This window comes from Rutilus rutilus (assembly GCF_951802725.1).
Source record: "Rutilus rutilus genome assembly, chromosome: 18".
Classification (NCBI taxonomy): Eukaryota; Metazoa; Chordata; class Actinopteri; order Cypriniformes; family Leuciscidae; genus Rutilus; species Rutilus rutilus.
In genome coordinates this window covers 8,973,755-8,995,456 of record NC_140231.1, presented here as the reverse complement: position 1 = coordinate 8,995,456, position 21,702 = coordinate 8,973,755, and the positions used below count along the sequence as shown (strand labels likewise).

General features: G+C 34.8%; 1 protein-coding gene across 1 annotated transcript; it reads left to right on the top strand.

The window, feature by feature from the left end:
• Nucleotides 1-204: 204 nt before the first annotated feature.
• On the top strand, nucleotides 205-1,185 carry LOC311277614 (putative inhibitor of apoptosis; the record flags this gene model as incomplete). The annotated part of the gene is made up of 1 exon (XM_084387987.1): nucleotides 205-1,185. The coding sequence occupies one exon, from the start codon at nucleotides 205-207 to the stop codon at nucleotides 1,183-1,185; it is 981 nt and encodes a 326-aa protein (XP_084244113.1).
• Nucleotides 1,186-21,702: the final 20,517 nt, after the last annotated feature.

The following is a 21,702-nucleotide window of genomic DNA, read 5'->3' as shown; positions in this document are numbered from 1 at the left end:
TTCGGACGACTAGACACTAGTCATGGGATGTCTGACAGAGAGAAGGGCTTGAGTGGTCACATTTTTATGTCTTCATCCAGAGTGCCTTTTCCCCCGCTTCGCAACGTAGCCATTCTACAGCTTTCCGCCCCTGTGACAGCCGTAACATCGACCACCACGGCATCCGTTTCAGGCCAAACGGAGGATCGGGTGGGTTACTTAAACATGGCATTCAGCAACCTGACCCTCTCTAGCCCCATTTCCTCCCGTGGAGTTGAGGATATGTCTCACCAGCGCCCTCCGGCTTGTCACAATCCTGGCATGCGTCGGGAACAGGAACGCCTTGACACCTTTCAGAATTGGACTCTTGCACCAGTAGCTCCGGCCGAGCTTGCCAAAGCTGGTTTCTACTACCTTGGCCAGGGCGACAGAGTGGCTTGCTTCAGTTGTGGAGGCCAGCTTAGCAACTGGGAACCGGGAGATCGTGCAGTATCAGAACACCAGAGGCATTACCCCAACTGCCGCTTCGTTCGAGGTGACCGTGCAGATAATGTACCTTTATCTAGCCTTTCCAATGTATCGGCAATGCAACAGTGTGAAGAAAGGTTGCTCACATTTGTCTACTGGCCCTCAAGAATAACTGTTCGACCAGACCAATTGGCTATGGCTGGTTTTTACTATGTTGGTCGTAATGATGACGTGAAGTGCTTTTGTTGCGATGGTGGACTCGGATGTTGGGAGTCTGGTGATGATCCATGGGTAGAACATGCTAAGTGGTTTCCAAGATGTGAATACCTCTTGCAAGAAAAGGGCCAAGAGTTTGTTCATCAGATTCAAGCAAGATTTCCAAGACTATTTGAACAGCTATTGACTAATGGAGACAGCGACTCAAGAGAATTTGTGAGAGAACAAGAGAACAATCCTGTGGTGAAGTCTGCTTTAGAGATGGAATTTGAGTGTGGCCTGACGGCCCAGACAAATGAAGCAGCATCCCCGAGTCAAGATCTTTCAGACTTGTCTATGGAGGAACAGTTAAGAAGACTTCAAGAGGAGCGCACATGCAAAGTTTGCATGGATAAGGAAGTGAACATTGTCTTCATCCCCTGTGGTCACCTAGTTGTGTGCAAAGAATGTGCCCCTTCTCTGAGCAAGTGCCCCATATGTAGAGGATTGGTCAAAGGCGCCGTCCGTACTTTCCTATCATAAAGTTTTTCTATCATTTGGATTTAACTTGATGAATAAAAACAAAGGAGAAGTTTATTATTTTCACTCAATCCAGTAACAAAATCTGATTAAACATATGCACGGGTGAATTGTTCACCATAAGTTCTGTAACACACATTTAGAAAGTAGCTAGGATGCGCATACTTTAAGTTAATGTACTTTAAGAATAATTTTGCGCGGGCTTTAAGTTAATTTGACCAACAAGATGTTTTGAGTATTGAGTTAAAATTAAAACGTGATAAATATCACATCATTACCGAATTCATAACTTCAATAGTTATCAAGCACCAGCTGATTTAAGTTTTTCTTCAAACAAAAGTAATTTTCTGATAAATCATCGTACACCTACACGTGTTTTGTTGTATGCACAGATTTTGAGGGTCGCTTATAGAAAGAGGCATCCTTGTCTTTATTTTTAAAAACATAGAACCAGAGAACAGAGAACCTTGTGCGGCATATCCGCATAAAGGGTTAAAATATACATTTTAGCGCTATTTAAAAACTAGGACGGTATATAATATAATGTAAATGTCTCAAGTGAAGATGATGGTTTAAAACATAATTTTATCAAATCAAGCCAATTCATGCGAATACTGTCGTATATGAACAAAGAGAAGACCTAGAGTTCACTAACATTACAGCTAACTGTAGGAAATAGATATCCGGGGAGAGTGTAAAGAAAACGCCATACAAAACATTACAATCACACCCGGCAATACGATAAGTGTTGCGCTAGTGATGTTAAAAATTGTTGTTTCAGAAGAAATGCAAAGATGTGCTTTTTACGAGCGCCCGCTCGACACGTGACGTCACATCTCCGCGCTGCTGTTTTGGCACGCTTTATGGAAGTTTGAATCGTTAGCGATGGAGCGCGTGAACACGAGCAGTGTGAGAGGATTCCTGAGATCTTGCGACGATCTGACTGAGAAGATTCGCTGTTTAATACAGAAGAAACTCGTCAAGACGTACTTGAGCAGGTGATATTATGCGCTTACGATGAGATGTGAACAGGGCCGTAGCTAGAGAATTCGGGGGCCCCCCTAAAAAATATATTCATGCGGGCCCCCTTCACCAATATCATATACTGTACAGTAGATGAGCATGGAGGCCCAAATATAACAGAAGATGGTGATGTTGTTGTAAAACCTTTATTTTAAAAGTTAAATGTTTATATAAAATTACAGCTAATAAAAACTAACAAAAAGAAAGAAATAGTTGAATAATAAAACAAATTTTAAAAAAGTAACAGCAAAATAATGTTTTTCCCATCAGTCTGTTATAATTCATAAATCAAAAAGTAAAGAATGCAGTCAAATTTAAAAAATAAAATCATTTATTGTCTTATTTTTTTAATAAAGATAATATGGAACTGGTAATATTATTAAATAAATCTAATAAATGTATTCATCCATTTTTCTTGATGTAATAAATACTTCATCAGCCGGCAGGTCAGGTGCATAATGCAATGCGTCGTGACTCATGTACATTTTTTAACTCTTATGTTAAAAAGAGAAATTTTGACCGCGCAATCTTTCGGCCTTTGAAAAAGTGAATGTTTGAACTCTGGTGTATGCTAAATGAAAACAGGCGAACGGGTGTATGAATGTGTCTACAGGTGTATCTAACCCTAACAACTAATGACCAACTTTATTTTTGCTATTGTACATACATTTTATTCTTCTAACTGTTTGTCTTTGGTTAGCACAGCTGGAGAAGAACAACAGGGAAGTTGGAAGACACAGTAGAGGAACTACAGAATAAATATGGAGATAAAACAGCATTAAAAAGGATCAAGTCCATAGTGAAAAAAATCAGAAAAAAGAATATCAAACGTAGGAAAGATGTATAATTTACTTTGTTAGTAGTCAATATGTTTCTCAATCTTCAATTAGCTTTACTATAATGTTTACATGGTTTTGGTTGTGTATTTAATTGCTCATTTTTTAACAGATGGTGACGTTCAACAGCCTAACAACCTTCCACAACGACGCCAGCATAATATTTCTACATCATTCGGACAGCCATTAATTCAGAACCCTAATCAGCTTAACTTAACAATTGACCAGAAGAATGGTGGGACAATAGTTACTACAATCATGGTAGAAAACACAATATATGGTGATGTTAACATCGGTGCGGTGAGTGTCTGATAATTTAAGAGACAGTTGCTTAGTTAAGAAATGATTTGTGTATGTTATATATATTTATGTATGTGTATTTTTGTTTTGTTTTTTAAAGTTAGTCCATAGGGTGTGGAACTTTGCACAACTATTTACACGCATACTGTTTTTGACACATAGTGATTGTGAACATTCCTTTTTTTTTCTTTTTTTCTTTCTTTTTTTTTAAATAATACATCTCTTTCATTTTGTGCCGGATGTTAAAAGATAAAGGTATTAGTTAACAACAATTAAAAACTTTAAATCAACATGAAGCCATAATATTAATCAATAAAATATGGTTAAATTACAGTACAATGACTTCCATAATATTTTATTTACAAAGTTGTGTGTCGTGAGTGAGACCTCGCAAAGATTACACCAATATTAGATTTCTTGTTGCGTGGTTGCACTATATGCCAGAAGCTTAGTCATCAACATCTAAACTAAACATTATCATGGTTTAGTTGTATTTTAAAACACTGTTTTTTTTTGTTTTTTTTCAGGTTGATATTTGTAGAAATAAGCAAAATACATTTATAAAAACAAGTTAATGGCCTTGTGTCAGAACACAACAGGTCTTTTTATTGTAACTTTGAAAAGTGTAATACAGTATTTGATTTTCACAAATACCTAAACCAATGGGCCTAAGCCGTTGACCCCTGAAGTTATGACTTCTGAAGGCCTCTCATGTGTAGATTCGCTCGGTGAAAAAATGGTATTTTAATAGCTAAAATCATTGTCTGTATTCATAAAATATGTCCTCATGGGTGTAAAATGACCTCTGCCAATGATCTGACTTATCCTCGTAAGCGAAACATTTCTTATCTTTATTTACATGGGGCGGGTAAGTCCAAGGAGGCTTCCGTGTCGTTCCGCCATCTTGAAACACTATAATACCAGAGAGGGACAAAAAGCGCTAGCCTAACTCAACACGTTTCATCATCAACACTACTCAACAGCACATTTCAAAAGGACCATCAAAATAGTGTTACATTAAAATTGACAAAAATTGTAATTCTGAATTAAGTAATAATTATAACAAAAAGTTGAAATTAAAATTGACTATGCGTCATAATTATGAGATGAAAAGTTTAAATGATGATGTACTAAATTGAAATTATGATAAAGTAAATATTCCATAGTGAAATTTTCTGAATTCTATATAATTGTATTTGTGAAAATGTTTCAGTACTGAAACAGCATTTATGAGTTTTTACATATCTTCTGCTTGTTTCTGCAGTTCGTGTAGGCCTCTAAGACTATGAATAACTAAAAATGATTATTGAATAACTTGAATTTTGTTGACAATGTAAAAAAAATTGACTTTCCATACCGGGAGTTGAACCCGGGCAGCGTGGATGAAAACCAGGAATCCTAACCGCTAGACCATATGGGAGGCACTGTGTGGGGCAATATAATGCAGGATCATACTTATGCCGAGCCACAGGAAAAGGAATCCTCGTGGCCAAAAAGCAAAAATTTAATTTATCGGGATAGCTTTTCCCAGGTGGAAAGAGCTAATGAAGGAGAAAGAGGAACGCTGTAGGTGCCTGCTTTCTTCTCGACAGGTAAGTCAAAATTACGGTCTAAATGACAAGCTTTTTTCATTGCTTGGTTGTGTAAATCATTATATAGGCAGCATAATGGTAGAACATGTACAATTAAACTCGATGAAGCGCTATCGGAAGACATGTTGTCATAGATTCTTGACACATTACGGCTACCGCAGTTGCAACACACATTTGAAAAAGCGAGTAGATGGGAGAACCACTAGATGGGAGAAATTCTTTTGGGAGGACTAACTTGTAGGGTCTTTAACAAAAAAAGCCTCCAAAATCGAGGAGGTCAAAGGGGATGCTTTATGCTATATAACTCTCCCCAAAGTCTGTTCATGCGGTCACCATAGGCTAATGCTAACATTTGAAACTTCTACATATATTTAAAGGGTAACATGTATGTGTGTTTCCACACTGATTAAGGATAGTTTGGGGGATACAAGTAAAAATGATCTTATACGATCTTATACTTATACTTTGAATTAAGACGAGTAAAATTAAATATTCGCTCAAGACAAACTTTACTTATCTGAAATTGTGTGGTGATTTTCCAAATGATACAACTTAGTCTAAATAAGAGCAATGTGGAGTCCTCGGATTTCTTAAAACAACACAACAACAAAACTTTGACAAAATGGTGTATGGACAAAAGATCTAAGACGCCCAAGCAAACTTTTTGCTTTATTTTTTTTAATTTTTTTTAATAATACACAAGTCTTCTTAGAAGATAAATAGAAGATATGATTTTAATAATACTTTGAAGATTTAATTTAAACAGTCTTTTAATTTTAAAAGATATAATTTAAACTTTTAAGGTTATGGTTTTAAATGAGAGAGAGAGAGAGAGAGAGAGAGAGAGAGAGAGAGAGAGAGAGAGAGAGAGAGAACCACTCTGTGATTTTATATTATATTATATAATTTATATACTTTTAAAGAATAGAATGTTTTTCAACTTTAGTTAAATTAGCAAGATATTATTTTATAACCATATCATTTATACTTTTAAAGAACAGTATGTTTTCAACTTTAGTTTAATTAACACGATAATTATTTTAAAGAATAGAATTTATTTTTATTTTTTTTGTATGACATTGTTTAATCACAGTGTCTGAACAGCACGTTTCAAATGTCAGAGTTCAAATGTGAAGGCTGGGAGAGGGAATCCCGTGACACACACACACACACACACACATAGACGCGTGGCCATCAATGGTATGGACATTGATGTGTTAAGAGCTTATTCAACTCTCTCTAAAAAATGTAAGATGATTTTTATTCTTTTAGTAAGATATATTGTATAAGCATTTCATTATATACTTTTAAAGGATAGAATGTTTTTTAAACATCATCCGACTGCTCAGCCCCGTCACTAAGTCACTAACACAGAAAATACGACCGCTGTGTAACAGATAATGATTGTTACAAAGACGTTTATATCAACGAATACAGACCGCTAAGTCAGCATAGAAAGTGCAAAGCAGGATGGACATAGACTAACCAAAGCGCAATAATTTATTTTAACCTGTCAGACGGCCTGCAAAAATGACCAGCATCAGTGTTTTTAAACAAATGACTGTTGACTTGTATACAAGTGACTTGTATGAACGCCAAGTCAGCATACAAACTGTGAGAGCACAGCGTTCATCCTATGAAGTCATCATCCTATGTTTTTTTTTTTTTTTTTTTTTTTTTTTTTTGACTGAAATAGCTGTCTTAATATCATATTTTATATTGAGTATGTTTTTCAACGTTAGTTAGTGTGATATTTAGGAAACCCCATTGTCACTTTCACTGCTCTGGAATGCGAGGGGGGTCCGAACTCAGCCAGAGAGAACGCGCGCATAGACGCAGGCACGCTCGCCCCCCTCTTCCTGCCGACACACACACACACACACACACACACATAGTGCCACTCTGAGTGCTCTGGTGAGCTAATTCAGGAAAAACAGTGTTTTTGTTTTACCAGTTTTAATAATGTATTGAAATTAAAAACATTATTACGACTTTTAATAATATATTACATTTAAAACATTTTTAAACCTTATGATTTTAGCCCTAACACAATGTCTCATCGTGATCACTGAATACAACCCTAGGAGTCAGAGACCGTCAGGTGGTGCTGTAAGAGAGAACCACTATGTAATTTTATATTATATTATAAGCAATTAATTTATATACTTTTAAAAGAATAGAATGTTTTTCAACCTTAGTTAAATTATTTTATACTTTAAAAGAACAGAATGTTTTCAACTTTTTGTGTTAGGTTTTAGTATTTAGTAAAATCCTTATTCATTTATTCTTTTGTGTGATAGACACCACACTGATTTTCATAACCTGTACAATGTTTTTTCTTCAGCGCTCTATAAACATTTAACTGCTTGTATAATTGTTTTTCAATGGTTGTGTGACACACTTTCAGTCTTTTCTTCTCACTTTCACTGTTACCTCAGGAATGTCAGAGGACGCGCGCACAATCACACACACACACACACATACAGGCACAATACTCTGTCTTTTTCTTCTCACTTTTCCAAAGGGGCTCACAATGTGCTCAGGAATGCTGAGGAGATGCTGACACATATCCCATATCCTATATATATATATAACAGAGCCTTCAAACTTTCTGTCAAAATCACATGATCAAAGCAAGGTCAATAGGGCAAACCATAACAACATATGCCGGAAAGACACCGGAAGGCCACCTGTCAAAACACATGATCGAAGGGATAGGGAGGGTCAATAGGTCAAAACTAACTGTCAAAACCACATGATCGACGGATAGGGAGGGTCAATAGGTCAATCCAGAACAATAGAGACCGGAAGGGCGACCGGAAAGGTCAACCGGAAGGTCAATGACAACCGGAAGCCATCAATCATTTTGACACATGGTGTCCTATATTAACTACTGAGAACTCCTGGTCTACACAGAAGAAAGCCCTGTCTACTGTTTTTCCCAGTACGGGTTGTGTCGAGCCATGTTAGTCTGGTTATTTGATGAAAAAAAAAAGATGAAATATAGTTGCAATAAACGCGTTAAGAATCACAACGCGAGGACTCTTATTCTGCAGTGCAGAACTGAGGAAGAACTGATGACGGGACAGTTTGATCTTCGGCTGACAAATCAAATGAAAGGGGCGTTTCATTCCCACCCGGTCCGTGTACGTTTTGATAGTTTGTTTTTTCGTTTGAAACACAAAACAAAATAACGAGAAACCACCTGTTTTTCGTTTGTCGTTTCAAACCAAAAACAAAGAAACGGTAAAAAAAGAGCCGTTCTCCCGTTTTTGGTTCTGAATCCAAAAACGAAAAATGACAAAACCAAAATCAAATAACGGTCCGATTTTGTTTTTTTGAAATTCCTTTTTCCATTTTTCCGTTTGAAGATCTACATTGAAATATAGACAGGTTGGCCACGTGACCCGGGAGTAATAGTAAATATGGCCTATCAAAATAAAAGCCAAGCTTTTAGAACGGTCATAATATTCAGCGCTAAGCGTTAACGTTATACCAGAGTAACGTTAGAAGAAGAAAAATCAATTAATAAATAGCCTTATATAAACCTGGACTGGAATAAATATGTTAGCAACAGTAGTTTATTACAGCTATTTAATATCGTGCCTATCCACACATCACCAGTCACGTTTAATGAGCGCATTGTTTGGCTCAATACAGTTGGTAATATAGGTTAACCTAAGAACTTATTGTGTGTACAGAGTTGTTACTGTTAGCGATATATTATATAATTAAATGTATTTTTAATGTGGTTTCCACCGTAATGGACAGCGAACTGACAGCGATTGAATGAATACTTGTCAACTTGAATTCCCACGTGACGTCATGCGTAGGCCTAATTAATATCAGTCCCTATCTCGTCTTTGCCATTCGATTGACACCCTCGTAAAACTTGTGTTGGTCCTCAAATATAATTTTATCCTAACGCATCATATCTATTTTCAAAAAGCCTAAGGACACGCTGTTACCTCGCTCACGTTATACAGTGTTAATATAAATGTATTGAACAGGCTAGTTAAGTAACTAATAGTGATAGTAGTTGTTTATAATACAATCAAAAACGACATATGTGAAGGTTCTCAGTCCTCCATGTAACGTTAATAATCCAACGAAGTTTAAAATCAAGGGCAGTTCAAAACGATTACAGAGACCAGTAGGTGTCGCACTGTGTCTGCTGTGTGCTAGCTACTGTCATGGAGATAATGGCAATTGTCTCACATATAGGCCAACATGTCTCACATATAGGTCTTCAGTCCAGTGGGGTGTGTGGTTCTAGTGTGTATAATAGACAACAAGCAGTATGTCATGCAAGTGAACATAATTTATTTTGTTAAAATGTTTATATTAATTTATTATTTGCATAAAATAACATAAAATGAATACAACAAAAGGAGTTCTGCAAGTGAGAATAATAGGAAAAAAAATGGAACAATTTATTAATTGCATAAAATAACATAACAGATGAACATAACCAAACTTAACCATTCAACTTAACTTAAAACCTAAACCTAAAATAAAAACTAACTAAAACAATCCCCTAACTTATAGTGTCCTTCAAAACATTCACAATCTCCCCCATCCCTGTAATTTCAAATTTATTTTCTTGGAACATCTCGTCCCTGCATTTTTGGCAGTGCGGCGAGGTAGTTGCCCACTGCTCAACGCAGACCCGGCATCCAACGAGGCTGCGGCAGCACGGTGCCACAACTGGGTTTTCCATCACATCTGCAAGATTCAGAATATTTTTCAACAAATATTTCAATGGTTGTCTCAAGCAATTTTCATCTGTCTCATTTCACTTGTTAGTGTTACAGTGTGTTAATAGTTATGTATTTCCATTTACTGCAATAATTAAATTTTAATAAAAATTGTAGTCATAGTAATGATATCTGTCTAAACATTCCCTTGTATCCCCTATATATCTCTGGTGTCATAAGCCTCTTGTTCTATATTGTATGACAGTAACATCCACATTTTTTATCTGCTGGTTACCTCTTCACTGAAGCTACATCACACTTATATTGATACAAATATTAAAACCCACCCAGCCACAGCCTGTTCATCCTGCTGCCTTCTGGGAAGAGATATAGAAGTTTCTGCTGCCGCACCACCAGACTGCAGAGCAACTTTTTCCCCCAAGCTATCAGACTCTTAAACTATAGTCCATCCTCAGCACTGCTCCACTGATCATAGTTTATTTCTGTTTACCATTTTTATAATTGTTTCTATATTAGCCTAATAATGTCTGCTATGTACCAGAAGGGAGTTACAAACTCAATTTATACTTTATATATATTATATTGTGACAAAATATACCCACCTACCTTAAAGAAGAATAAAGTGAATGTTTTGGAAAGGCAGAGTGAAAAGTTACGACCTTAAAATTATTGAAATGTTGTGGAAGGATGAGAAAGCAAGCAGCTCATGTGAGGAAACCCACCAACATCCAAGAGTTGAAGCTGTTCTGTACAGAGGAATGGGCAAAGATTCGTCCAAGTCAATAAGCAAGGCTGTTCAAAAGTTACTGGAAACGTTTTGTTGCAGTTATTGCTGATGTAATCAGCGTTGACAGCCTGTTTTTAGTAATGTAATTATGTTTTGGGGTTTTCTTTTGAGGACCTTGTAAAATGTTCTTACCTTAGGGCTTAACAAATGTTCTGCAGCCATTGATTGTACATGCAATGCCTTTGAAAGCATGTATGTGCTATATAAAGTTTTAAGACTTGTATGGATTCTCTTCACTTGCATGACACAATCGGAGTTTTGTATGTTATACAAACTGGAATGTGTATAGAGAAGAAAGATTCACACAGTATATAGCACACTGGTAAATCATTATTTTGGCCAGATGGCCTACATTAGGATTAGGACATGTCTGATGTGAGTTTGTTGTCTGAGCTGCTAAGAAGCTGATAGCAGTGTTATAATCAGGTTAAAACAGAAGCAGGTTTAACTCTGGGCTGGGTGAATGATGATGATGATAACTAGGCAAATAAAATCAAAACCAAAATAAAATGAACAACAATAAATACATCTGTATCAGTAATCTTGATTTAAAACAGTTACCAAAGACACCATCAGTCAGTCATTTAAATACTGCCACCTGCTGGTAGAAAGGGGGAACAGTTATCCATTACGGTGGAAACCACGGTCCGTGTACGTTTTGATAGTTTGTTTTTTCGTTTGAAACACAAAACAAAATAACGAGAAACCACCTGTTTTTCGTTTGTCGTTTCAAACCAAAAACAAAGAAACGGTAAAAAAAGAGCCGTTCTCCCGTTTTTGGTTCTGAATCCAAAACCGAAAAATGACAAAACCAAAATCAAATAACGGTCCGATTTTGGTTTTTTGAAATTCCTTTTTCCATTTTTCCGTTTGAAGATCTACATTGAAATATAGACAGGTTGGCCACGTGACCCGGAAGTAATAGTAAATATGGCCTATCAAAATAAAAGCCAAGCTTTTAGAACGGTCATAATATTCAGCGCTAATGTTATACCAGAGTAACGTTAAAGGAAGAAAAATCAATTAATAAATAGCCTTACATAAACCGGACCGGAATAAATATGTTAGCAACAGTAGTTTATTACAGCTATTTAATATCCAGACATCACCAGTCACGTTTAATGAGCGCATTGTTTGGCTCAATTTGTGTGTGCAGAGTTGTTACTGTTAGCGCTATATTATATAGTTAAATGTATATTTAATGTGGTTTCCACCGTAATGGATAACTGTTCCCCCTTTCTACCAGCAGGTGGCAGTATTTAAATGACTGATTAACACTGTATAACGTGAGCGAGGTAACAGCGTGTCCTTGGGCTTTTTGAAAATAGATATGATGCGTTAGGATAAAATTATATTTGAGGACCAACACAAGTTTTACGAGGGTGTCAATCGAATGGCAAAGACGAGATAGGGACGGATATTATTAGGCCTACGCATGACGTCACGTGGGAATTCACGTTGACAAGTATTCATTCAATCGCTGTCAGTTCGCTGTCCATTACGGTGGAAACCACATTAAATATAAATTTAATTATATAATATAGCGCTAATAGTAACAACTCTGCACACACAATAAGTTCTTAGGTTAACCTATATTACCAACTGTATTGAGTCAAACAATGCGCTCATTAAACGCGACTGGTGACGTCTGGATAGGCACGATATTAAATAGCTGTAATAAACTACTGTTGCTAACTACTTTATGTTTGCAAAATATCGAACAAGTACCCCTAGCTTTATCTACAATATCTAAATTCTCAAAAGTATCAGGATTAAAACTAAACGTTAAAAAATTTGAAATTCTGCCCCTAAAAGACAGCAGCCAATCTGAAATATGTAATATCTCGCTCAAAAACACTATAACTTATCTTGGTATTAAAATATCGAGAAATCCTAGAGAAACTCTGGACCTATATGCTCCCGGTGACTCAGACCATCAAAACCAAATTTAATTGTTGGTCTGCCAGAGATCTATCCATATATGGCAGAGTTCTGTTAAGTAAGGCAGAAGGGATGTCAAGAGCAGCTTATGTTTTCTCATCTCTAGATGTTCCAAAATCCACTTGTTCCCAATTTGATAAAATTCTCTTCAAATTTATATGGAAGAATAAGCCTGACAAGGTTAAAAGGTCTGTTCTCTCAAACCCTCTGGCTGAAGGTGACATTTACTTCATTTAACCAAATTATAAAAATCAACTGGATTAAAAGATTCCTCAAGTGTCCAAATAGTATGTGGAATATTATTCCAAACAGCTTATTTGAAACTATTGGTGGTCTTAACTTTCTATTGATATGTCCTTTTTCGGTAGGAAAACTCCCCGTGAAATTAAGCAATTTTCATAAACAAACCTTGTTATGTTGGAATCTTATCTTTAAACACAATTTCTCCCCTCACAACTGTATTCTTTGGAACAATGCATATATACTACACAAAAACAAAACACTCTTTCTGAATAATTGGTTTATGAGTAATCTGAATACAGTAAACAATCTGCTAAATACAAAAAAAATGAATTTTATTCTTATGAGCACTTCATGGAAAAATATGGTATTGATACATCTCAAGAAGAATTCGAAATGGTGATTGAGTCTATTCCTGTTAGTCTTGTTTCTTTAGCACAGAGCATACAGACAGATACTTCTCTATCTGTAACAGTCGTTCTCCTGCTATTTCTGGCATACCACTTACAGATAAGAGATGTAACAATACTTTTATTAGAAACATACTTGATCCTACCAGTACTCCTGTAAACACCGATGGACTTTACTGGTCAAGAAACTATGGAACATGATCTTCCTGCTACCTCATCAGTATATTATTGTAAATAAAATCAAAGAAGTTTTATTCAAAATTGTTCACAGGTATTACCCTTCAAAAGCAAACATCTGTACTTTTTTTCCAACTGTGTGTAACATTTGTACATTCTGTGGCTGTGAAGGAGAAACCATTGAGCATGTTTTTGTTGATTGTCCCCTTGTAGCTTCCTTTTGGTCCCATTTACAAAGATTTATTTCCCAAAAGATAAAAAAGAATATTTCTCTAAGCAAATTTGAAATACTTCTTATAGTCACTGAGCCATATTTATCAGCCAATGAAAAATATGTAATTAACTTAATTATTTTAGCTAAATATTATCTGCACAAAATGATTTGGCAAAGAAGCAAACCCTCCTTTTACAATTTCAAAATTACAGACCTTAAAAAATATTGTGACAGCATTGAAAATAAAAAAAAAAAGAACAACAAATTAAACAAAACAATCAAATTATTTCATTATTTTAACTTTAATGCATAAGCAGACCCCTAAGTGTTTTTCATTTATGTTTCTATGTGTTTTGTTATTTTATTTCTATTTTATTTCTTTATTTTTTATTTTTTCACCTTGTTAAGATCAGATATATGAAGCTGTATATTGATTCAATTTCGTATACGTGTTAAAATTGTAATTTGACAAAATGTTAATAAAATTTGTAAAAAATAAAAATAAAAAAAAACTACTGTTGCTAACATATTTATTCCGGTCCAGGTTTATATAAGGCTATTTATTAATTGATTTTTCTTCTTCTAACCTTACTCTGGTATAACGTTAGCGCTGAATATTATGACCGTTCTAAAAGCTTGGCTTTTATTTTGATAGGCCATATTTACTATTACTTCCGGGTCACGTGGCCAACCTGTCTATATTTCAATGTAGATCTTCAAACGGAAAAATGGAAAAAGGAATTTAAAAAAAACAAAATCGGACCGTTATTTGATTTTGGTTTTGTCATTTTTCGTTTTTGGATTCAGAACCAAAAACGGGAGAACGGCTCTTTTTTTACCGTTTCTTTGTTTTTGGTTTGAAACGACAAACGAAAAACAGGTGGTTTCTCGTTATTTTGTTTTGTGTTTCAAATGAAAAAACAAACTATCAAAACGTACACGGACCAACCACATTAAATATAAATTTAATTATATAATATAGCGCTAACAGTAACAACTCTGCACACACAATAAGTTCTTAGGTTAACCTATACCAACTGTATTGAGCCAAACAATGCGCTCATTAAACGTTACTGGTGATGTGTGGATAGGCACGATATTAAATAGCTGTAATAAACTATACTGTTGCTAACATATTTATTCCGGTCCAGATTTATATAAGACTATTTATTAATTGATTTTTCTTCTTCTAACGTTACTCTGGTATAACGTTAGCGCTGAATATTATGACCGTTCTAAAAGCTTGGCTTTTATTTTGATAGGCCATATTTACTATTACTTCCGAGTCACATGGGTCCGTGTACGTTTTGATAGTTTGTTTTTTCGTTTGAAACACAAAACAAAATAACGAGAAACCACCTGTTTTTCGTTTGTCGTTTCAAACCAAAAACAAAGAAACGGTAAAAAAAGAGCCGTTCTCCCGTTTTTGGTTCTGAATCCAAAAACGAAAAATGACAAAACCAAAATCAAATAACGGTCCGATTTTGGTTTTTTGAAATTCCTTTTTCCATTTTTCCGTTTGAAGATCTACATTGAAATATAGACAGGTTGGCCACGTGACCCGGAAGTAATAGTAAATATGGCCCATCAAAATAAAAGCCAAGCTTTTAGAACGGTCATAATATTCAGCGCTAATGTTATACCAGACAACCAGAGTAACGTTAAAGGAAGAAAAATCAATTAATAAATAGCCTTATATAAACCGGACCGGAATAAATATGTTAGCAACAGTAGTTTATTACAGCTATTTAATATCCAGACATCACCAGTCACGTTTAATGAGCACATTGTTTGGCTCAATTTGTGTGTGCAGAGTTGTTACTGTTAGCGCTATATTATATAATTAAATGTATATTTAATGTGGTTTCCACCGTAATGGATAACTGTTCCCCCTTTCTACCAGCAGGTGGCAGTATTTAAATGACTGATTAACACTGTATAACGTGAGCGAGGTAACAGCGTGTCCTTGGGCTTTTTGAAAATAGATATGATGCTGTTAGGATAAAATTATATTTGAGGACCAACACAAGTTTTACGAGGGTGTCAATCGAATGGCAAAGACGAGATAGGGACTGATATTATTAGGCCTACGCATGACGTCACGTGGGAATTCACGTTGACAAGTATTCATTCAATCGCTGTCAGTTCGCTGTCCATTACGGTGGAAACCACATTAAATACAAATTTAATTATATAATATAGCGCTAACAGTAACAACTCTGCACACACAAGAAGTTCTTAGGTTAACCTATATTACCAACTGTATTGAGCCAATGCGCTCATTAAACGTGACTGGTGATGTCTGGATAGGCACGATATTAAATAGCTGTAATAAACTACTGTTGCAACTACTTTATGTTTGCAAAATATCGAACAAGTACCCCTAGCTTTATCTACAATATCTAAGTTCTCAAAAGTATCAGGATTAAAACTAAACGTTAACAAATGTGAAATTCTGCCCCTAAAAGACAGCAGCCAATCTGAAATATGTAATATCTCGCTCAAAAACACTATAACTTATCTTGGTATTAAAATATCGAGAAATCCTTGAGAAACTCTGGACCTAAATATGCTCCCGGTGACTCAGACCATCAAAACCAAATTTAATTGTTGGTCTGCCAGAGATCTATCCATATATGGCAGAGTTCTGTTAAGTAAGGCAGAAGGGATCAAGAGCAGCTTATGTTTTCTCATCTCTAGATGTTCCAAAATCCACTTGTTCCCAATTTGATAAAATTCTCTTCAAATTTATATGGAAGAATAAGCCTGACAAGGTTAAAAGGTCTGTTCTCTCAAACCTTCTGGCTGAAGGTGATCTGAATGTACTGACATTTACTTCATTTAACCAAATTATAAAAATCAACTGGATTAAAAGATTCCTCAAGTGTCCAAATAGTATGTGGAATATTATTCCAAACAGCTTATTTGAAACTATTGGTGGTCTTAACTTTCTATTGATATGTCCTTTTTCGGTAGGAAAACTCCCCGTGAAATTAAGCAATTTTCATAAACAAACCTTGTTATGTTGGAATCTTATCTTTAAACACAATTTCTCCCCTCACAACTGTATTCTTTGGAACAATGCATATATACTACACAAAAACAAAACACTCTTTCTGAATAATTGGTTTATGAGTAATCTGAATACAGTAAACAATCTGCTAAATACAAAAAAAATGAATTTTATTCTTATGAGCACTTCATGGAAAAATATGGTATTGATACATCTCAAGAAGAATTCGAAATGGTGATTGAGTCTATTCCTGTTAGTCTTGTTTCTTTAGCACAGAGCATACAGACAGATACTTCTCTATCTGTAACAGTCGGTTCTCCTGCTATTTCTGGCATTCCACTTACAGATAAGAGATGTAACAATACTTTTATTAGAAACATACTTGATCCTACCAGTACTCCTATATGTAAACACCGATGGACTTTACTGGTCAAGAAACTATGGAACATGATCTTCCTGCTACCTCATCAGTATATTATTGTAAATAAAATCAAAGAAGTTTTATTCAAAATTGTTCACAGGTATTACCCTTCAAAAGCAAACATCTGTACTTTTTTTCCAACTGTGTGTAACATTTGTACTTTCTGTGGCTGTGAAGGAGAAACCATTGAGCATGTTTTTGTTGATTGTCCCCTTGTAGCTTCCTTTTGGTCCCATTTACAAAGATTTATTTCCCAAAAGATAAAAAAGAATATTTCTCTAAGCAAATTTGAAATACTTCTTATAGTCACTGAGCCATATTTATCAGCCAATGAAAAATATGTAATTAACTTAATTATTTTAGCTAAATATTATCTGCACAAAATGATTTGGCAAAGAAGCAAACCCTCCTTTTACAATTTCAAAATTACAGACCTTAAAAAATATTGGGACAGCATTGAAAATTTAAAAAAAAAGAACAACAAATTAAACAAAACAATCAAATTATTTCATTATTTTAACTTTAATGCATAAGCAGACCCCTAAGTGTTTTTCATTTATGTTTCTATGTGTTTTGTTATTTTATTTTTATTTTATTTCTTTATTTTTTATTTTTTCACCTTGTTAAGATCAGATATATGAAGCTGTATATTGATTCAATTTCGTATACGTGTTAAAATTGTAATTTGACAAAATGTTAATAAAATTTGTAAAAAATTAAAATAAAAAAAACTACTGTTGCTAACATATTTATTCCGGTCCAGGTTTATATAAGGCTATTTATTAATTGATTTTTCTTCTTCTAACGTTACTCTGGTATAACGTTAGCGCTGAATATTATGACCGTTCTAAAAGCTTGGCTTTTATTTTGATAGGCCATATTTACTATTACTTCCGGGTCACGTGGCCAACCTGTCTATATTTCAATGTAGATCTTCAAACGGAAAAATGGAAAAAGGAATTTCAAAAAACCAAAATCGGACCGTTATTTGATTTTGGTTTTGTCATTTTTCGTTTTTGGATTCAGAACCAAAAAAGGGAGAACGGCTCTTTTTTTTACCGTTTCTTTGTTTTTGGTTTGAAACGACAAACGAAAAACAGGTGGTTTCTCGTTATTTTGTTTTGTGTTTCAAACGAAAAAACAAACTATCAAAACGTACACGGACCCCACCCACGTGTAAAATTCGAATATTCCAGCTGTTTATACATTTTTCTACATCAGAACGAAAAACGAAAAATCAAGCTGAATTCTTGTTTTTCGTTGGTTTGGAAAAAATGAAAATCGAAAAAGGAACTGTTTTCTCATTTTTCTACTTTCAATATTAAATAAAAAAACGACTGAACGAATGATACACGGATTTTGCTTCTCAGTTTAATTTTCAATTCTACAAGCTGGGTTGTTGCGTCCGAGTCTGATTTTTGAACAAACATAAAAAATTACTCATTGCTGTGATTTTCCATTTCTCTGTGTTTTGCTCGCGGTTGGACCGTACCAGTTCCACTGGGGGGTGGGGATGCATTAACCATAGGCAGAGCGCTGTAGCGTTTGAAGATGGTGAGTGCGCGCGCGGCCGGGGCTTTCTCTCTGCTCGTTCTTATGCGGGAAAAAAAGAGATCCCGGCCAGTCTTGGAGCCCGAAACAGGAAAAGTGTAACATCTTAAATCAAAATGTTATAACCTATTTGGTAAGAAACTTCATCCAACGTCATTCATTTGATGAATGCTCAAGTCCGATTTTAGGCTATCCTCAAGTCCGAGTCCAAGCACGAGTCATCAGTCCGCGAGTCCAAGTCAAGTCACGAGTCCAGCGAATAGGGACTCGACTCGGACTCGAGTCCGAGTCCAGGACTCGAGAACTCCATCACTGACCTAAAACAATAATTAGGCTAGCCTACTAATGATGACTTAGCCATTCCACCGAATGGGTGACATTTATGTCCCCAGAACATCGTATAAAATTGCATGAAAATTAACTCTAAAATACATTTTATTATTAAGCTAAATGTCCTGCATACTAAGCTAACTACAAATTATAAAATTTATAGCCTAATTAAAAAAATTAATAAAAACTACATAGAACACAAAAAATAGCATTTTCTGCATGTCCCCACTCTCTGTCTCTAAACTTTGCCATGAAATATAATGATTAAAATCCTTCAGAAATCTTAAGTTTTGGGGATTGTTGTGTGACTTTATATCCAATCTATTTAAAATGTTTGTTTGTTTTTATGATAAAAAAATATTTTATTATTAAATTATTTCTTAGAATGTATTTGTTTATTTAAAAAATATTAACTTTTGTTAAGTTATAAGAATTTGCTCAGTGTCCTCATGCTATTAGCATGTATGCTATGTGGCCATATGTCATGTATTTGATAACTTTTTGCTTAAAAACTCAATCCTCTTACTTTCAGTCCTGTTACTTATATGAAAAATAACAGGAGTGAGTTAAAGTAACAGGAGTGAATAGAGTCCTCTGTTTTGTTGATTTAATACTGTAAATATTAGTTGATATAATATTATTCACCTGAATTATGAGTTTTAAGGTTGCAATTACTTATATTGTAGACATTAGCATTAGTTTTACAATGTGAACACCGTACTTCCAGGAAGCCAGTCCACCACAAAGTGACTCGAACATTTTGTCTTTGTCTTCCTTATATTTTGTAGAAGATGGAGAAAACCCATACTATGCAGGTGCCAGAAACACCCACCTATGGCATATTGCAATGGAAGGAGCAAAACACACCCGTAACCCTCTCTTTTCTCCCTTTTGTGTCTTACCTTCCCTCTTTCTCCCTCCCTCTCTCTTCTTCTCTCTCTCCTTCTTTCTCTTTCCACCTCCTTTGCTGTGAAGTACTACTAGCATATAGTACATCACTTAAACATATATCTTATATTCCTGTTTCCTGTTCCTCATTCCTGTTATGAAATAGTTCATTCCTGTTACCAAGTGTTCATTCCTGTTACTATTATTTATTTATTTTCTAAAAAAAATAAAGTTAAACCACTGTTTTTATCAGTTTTGTTTGGTCCATCATTTATACAATTGTTTAATAAATTAAATTATAAAAAAATTAGGGCCGTGACATTAACGCGTTAATTTCGATTAATTAATCTGAGACAAAATAACGCGTTAAAAAAAAATAACGCAGATTAATCCATTCCGTATTGACCTTTGAACCTGGAGCCGTTCTAGCCACAATTCGACTGTAAAATGAAGGAGGGAGACGAGAACGCGCTGGCGCTTCCTGGATCATTGATTGGAACATTTACTTATAAAAAACAGCCGGCATTTCAACGTTGATTCACCGGTGAACGTAAGGGACCAAGGTCGAATCAATGTTGGATTATGTTTCGATTGTGCAAAACGAATCAACGTTGAAATCGTGACGTTGTTTCATTGTTGATTTCGTGACGTTGTTTCACCGTCTCTTCTTTCAATATGGGTGAATAAAGATTGTATGTCGACGTTGTTGAACCAATGATGAATTATGCTTCGGTTTTGCAAATTGAATCAACGATATCGTGACGTTGTTTCACCGTATTAAGTTACCTGGCTTTCATCATGGGATATTGAGTCATGACAATGCTGACTGAATTTGTGATTAACTGTACACTAAAATATAACTGTCAAATTACTTGCAGCAATGGCTTAAATAAACACATTTAATACAAATATAGGGGAGAGCGGGGCACAAAGTAACGCTTTTTGACTTTCTCAGTTTGTGTAAATCTACTTATGGTTCAGAGTATTTTTTTTTCCCCCACATTAATTTCCCACATGTCTACTACAATTATGTGTTTTTGTTTTATTAATACAGTATATACTTTTTTCTTGATATACCCCGAAAGAATGGAAGTGAAATGTGACAACATGCCCCATAGGTGGGGTACATTGTAACATGTCGAGGGGCACATTGTAACATGACCATATGACAGCTTAAAATGTTATCTGATCTAATAAAAAAAATATACAAAACAAACTAAAATATTTTCTAAATAAAATACAATTAAAAACCTTTTTCATATAAAATAATGGCAATTTTTAATAATTAAATGTAAACTCATTTTTGAGTTTTGACTACGAACACATGAAAACACAGCTATACAACATAGTTCAAAACAAATAAATAATTAGTCATTTCTGAACATTGACTCTCAGTCTTTATTCACCTTTTTTTCTCACGTTTTCTCAATAAAATTAATACAAGTATAGAATAGAATAGCATATTTCTAATAGGGGCACATTGTAACGCAGTGTTACAACATGCCTCCGCCTGCACAACTGGGATTTAAACCCTGCTAGTGTCTTCTGCTAGTTAGCGAAGCATTAAATAACTATCTCAACTGTTAAATAACATCTTGGAGATTAAAATAATATCAGATTTGTCTTATTTTAAATAAACACAAAAAATAGAGATGAAAAATTAACTTAAGTAAGAAATTTACTTTTGCTATGGTTTAATAAATGTCTATGGATATCTTCCAAAAAAAAAAATATTTTAGCGGATTTTTTTTTTTATATATAGTGTTGATATGGCAACTAGTAAATACACAAAGTTTCGTCATCCAAGCATGTGCGGAAGTATTTAAAACAAGCGCGTTACAACTAACCCCGCGTTAGGTTGTGCCCCGCGCTCCCTAACACATGCTCAAGATTGTAAAACAAGTTTTATTCTGAAAAAACAAAAGTCTAAAAATACTTTCTAAAACAGATGAAAAACATCTCAAACTTTAAATTTCAGCATTTTCGAAGTAATGTTAAAAACCTGTAAAGCAAGTGTAAATAATGTTTATAATTTAATGTTTAATATCAAATGTATAATTTAATAATGTTCAATAATTT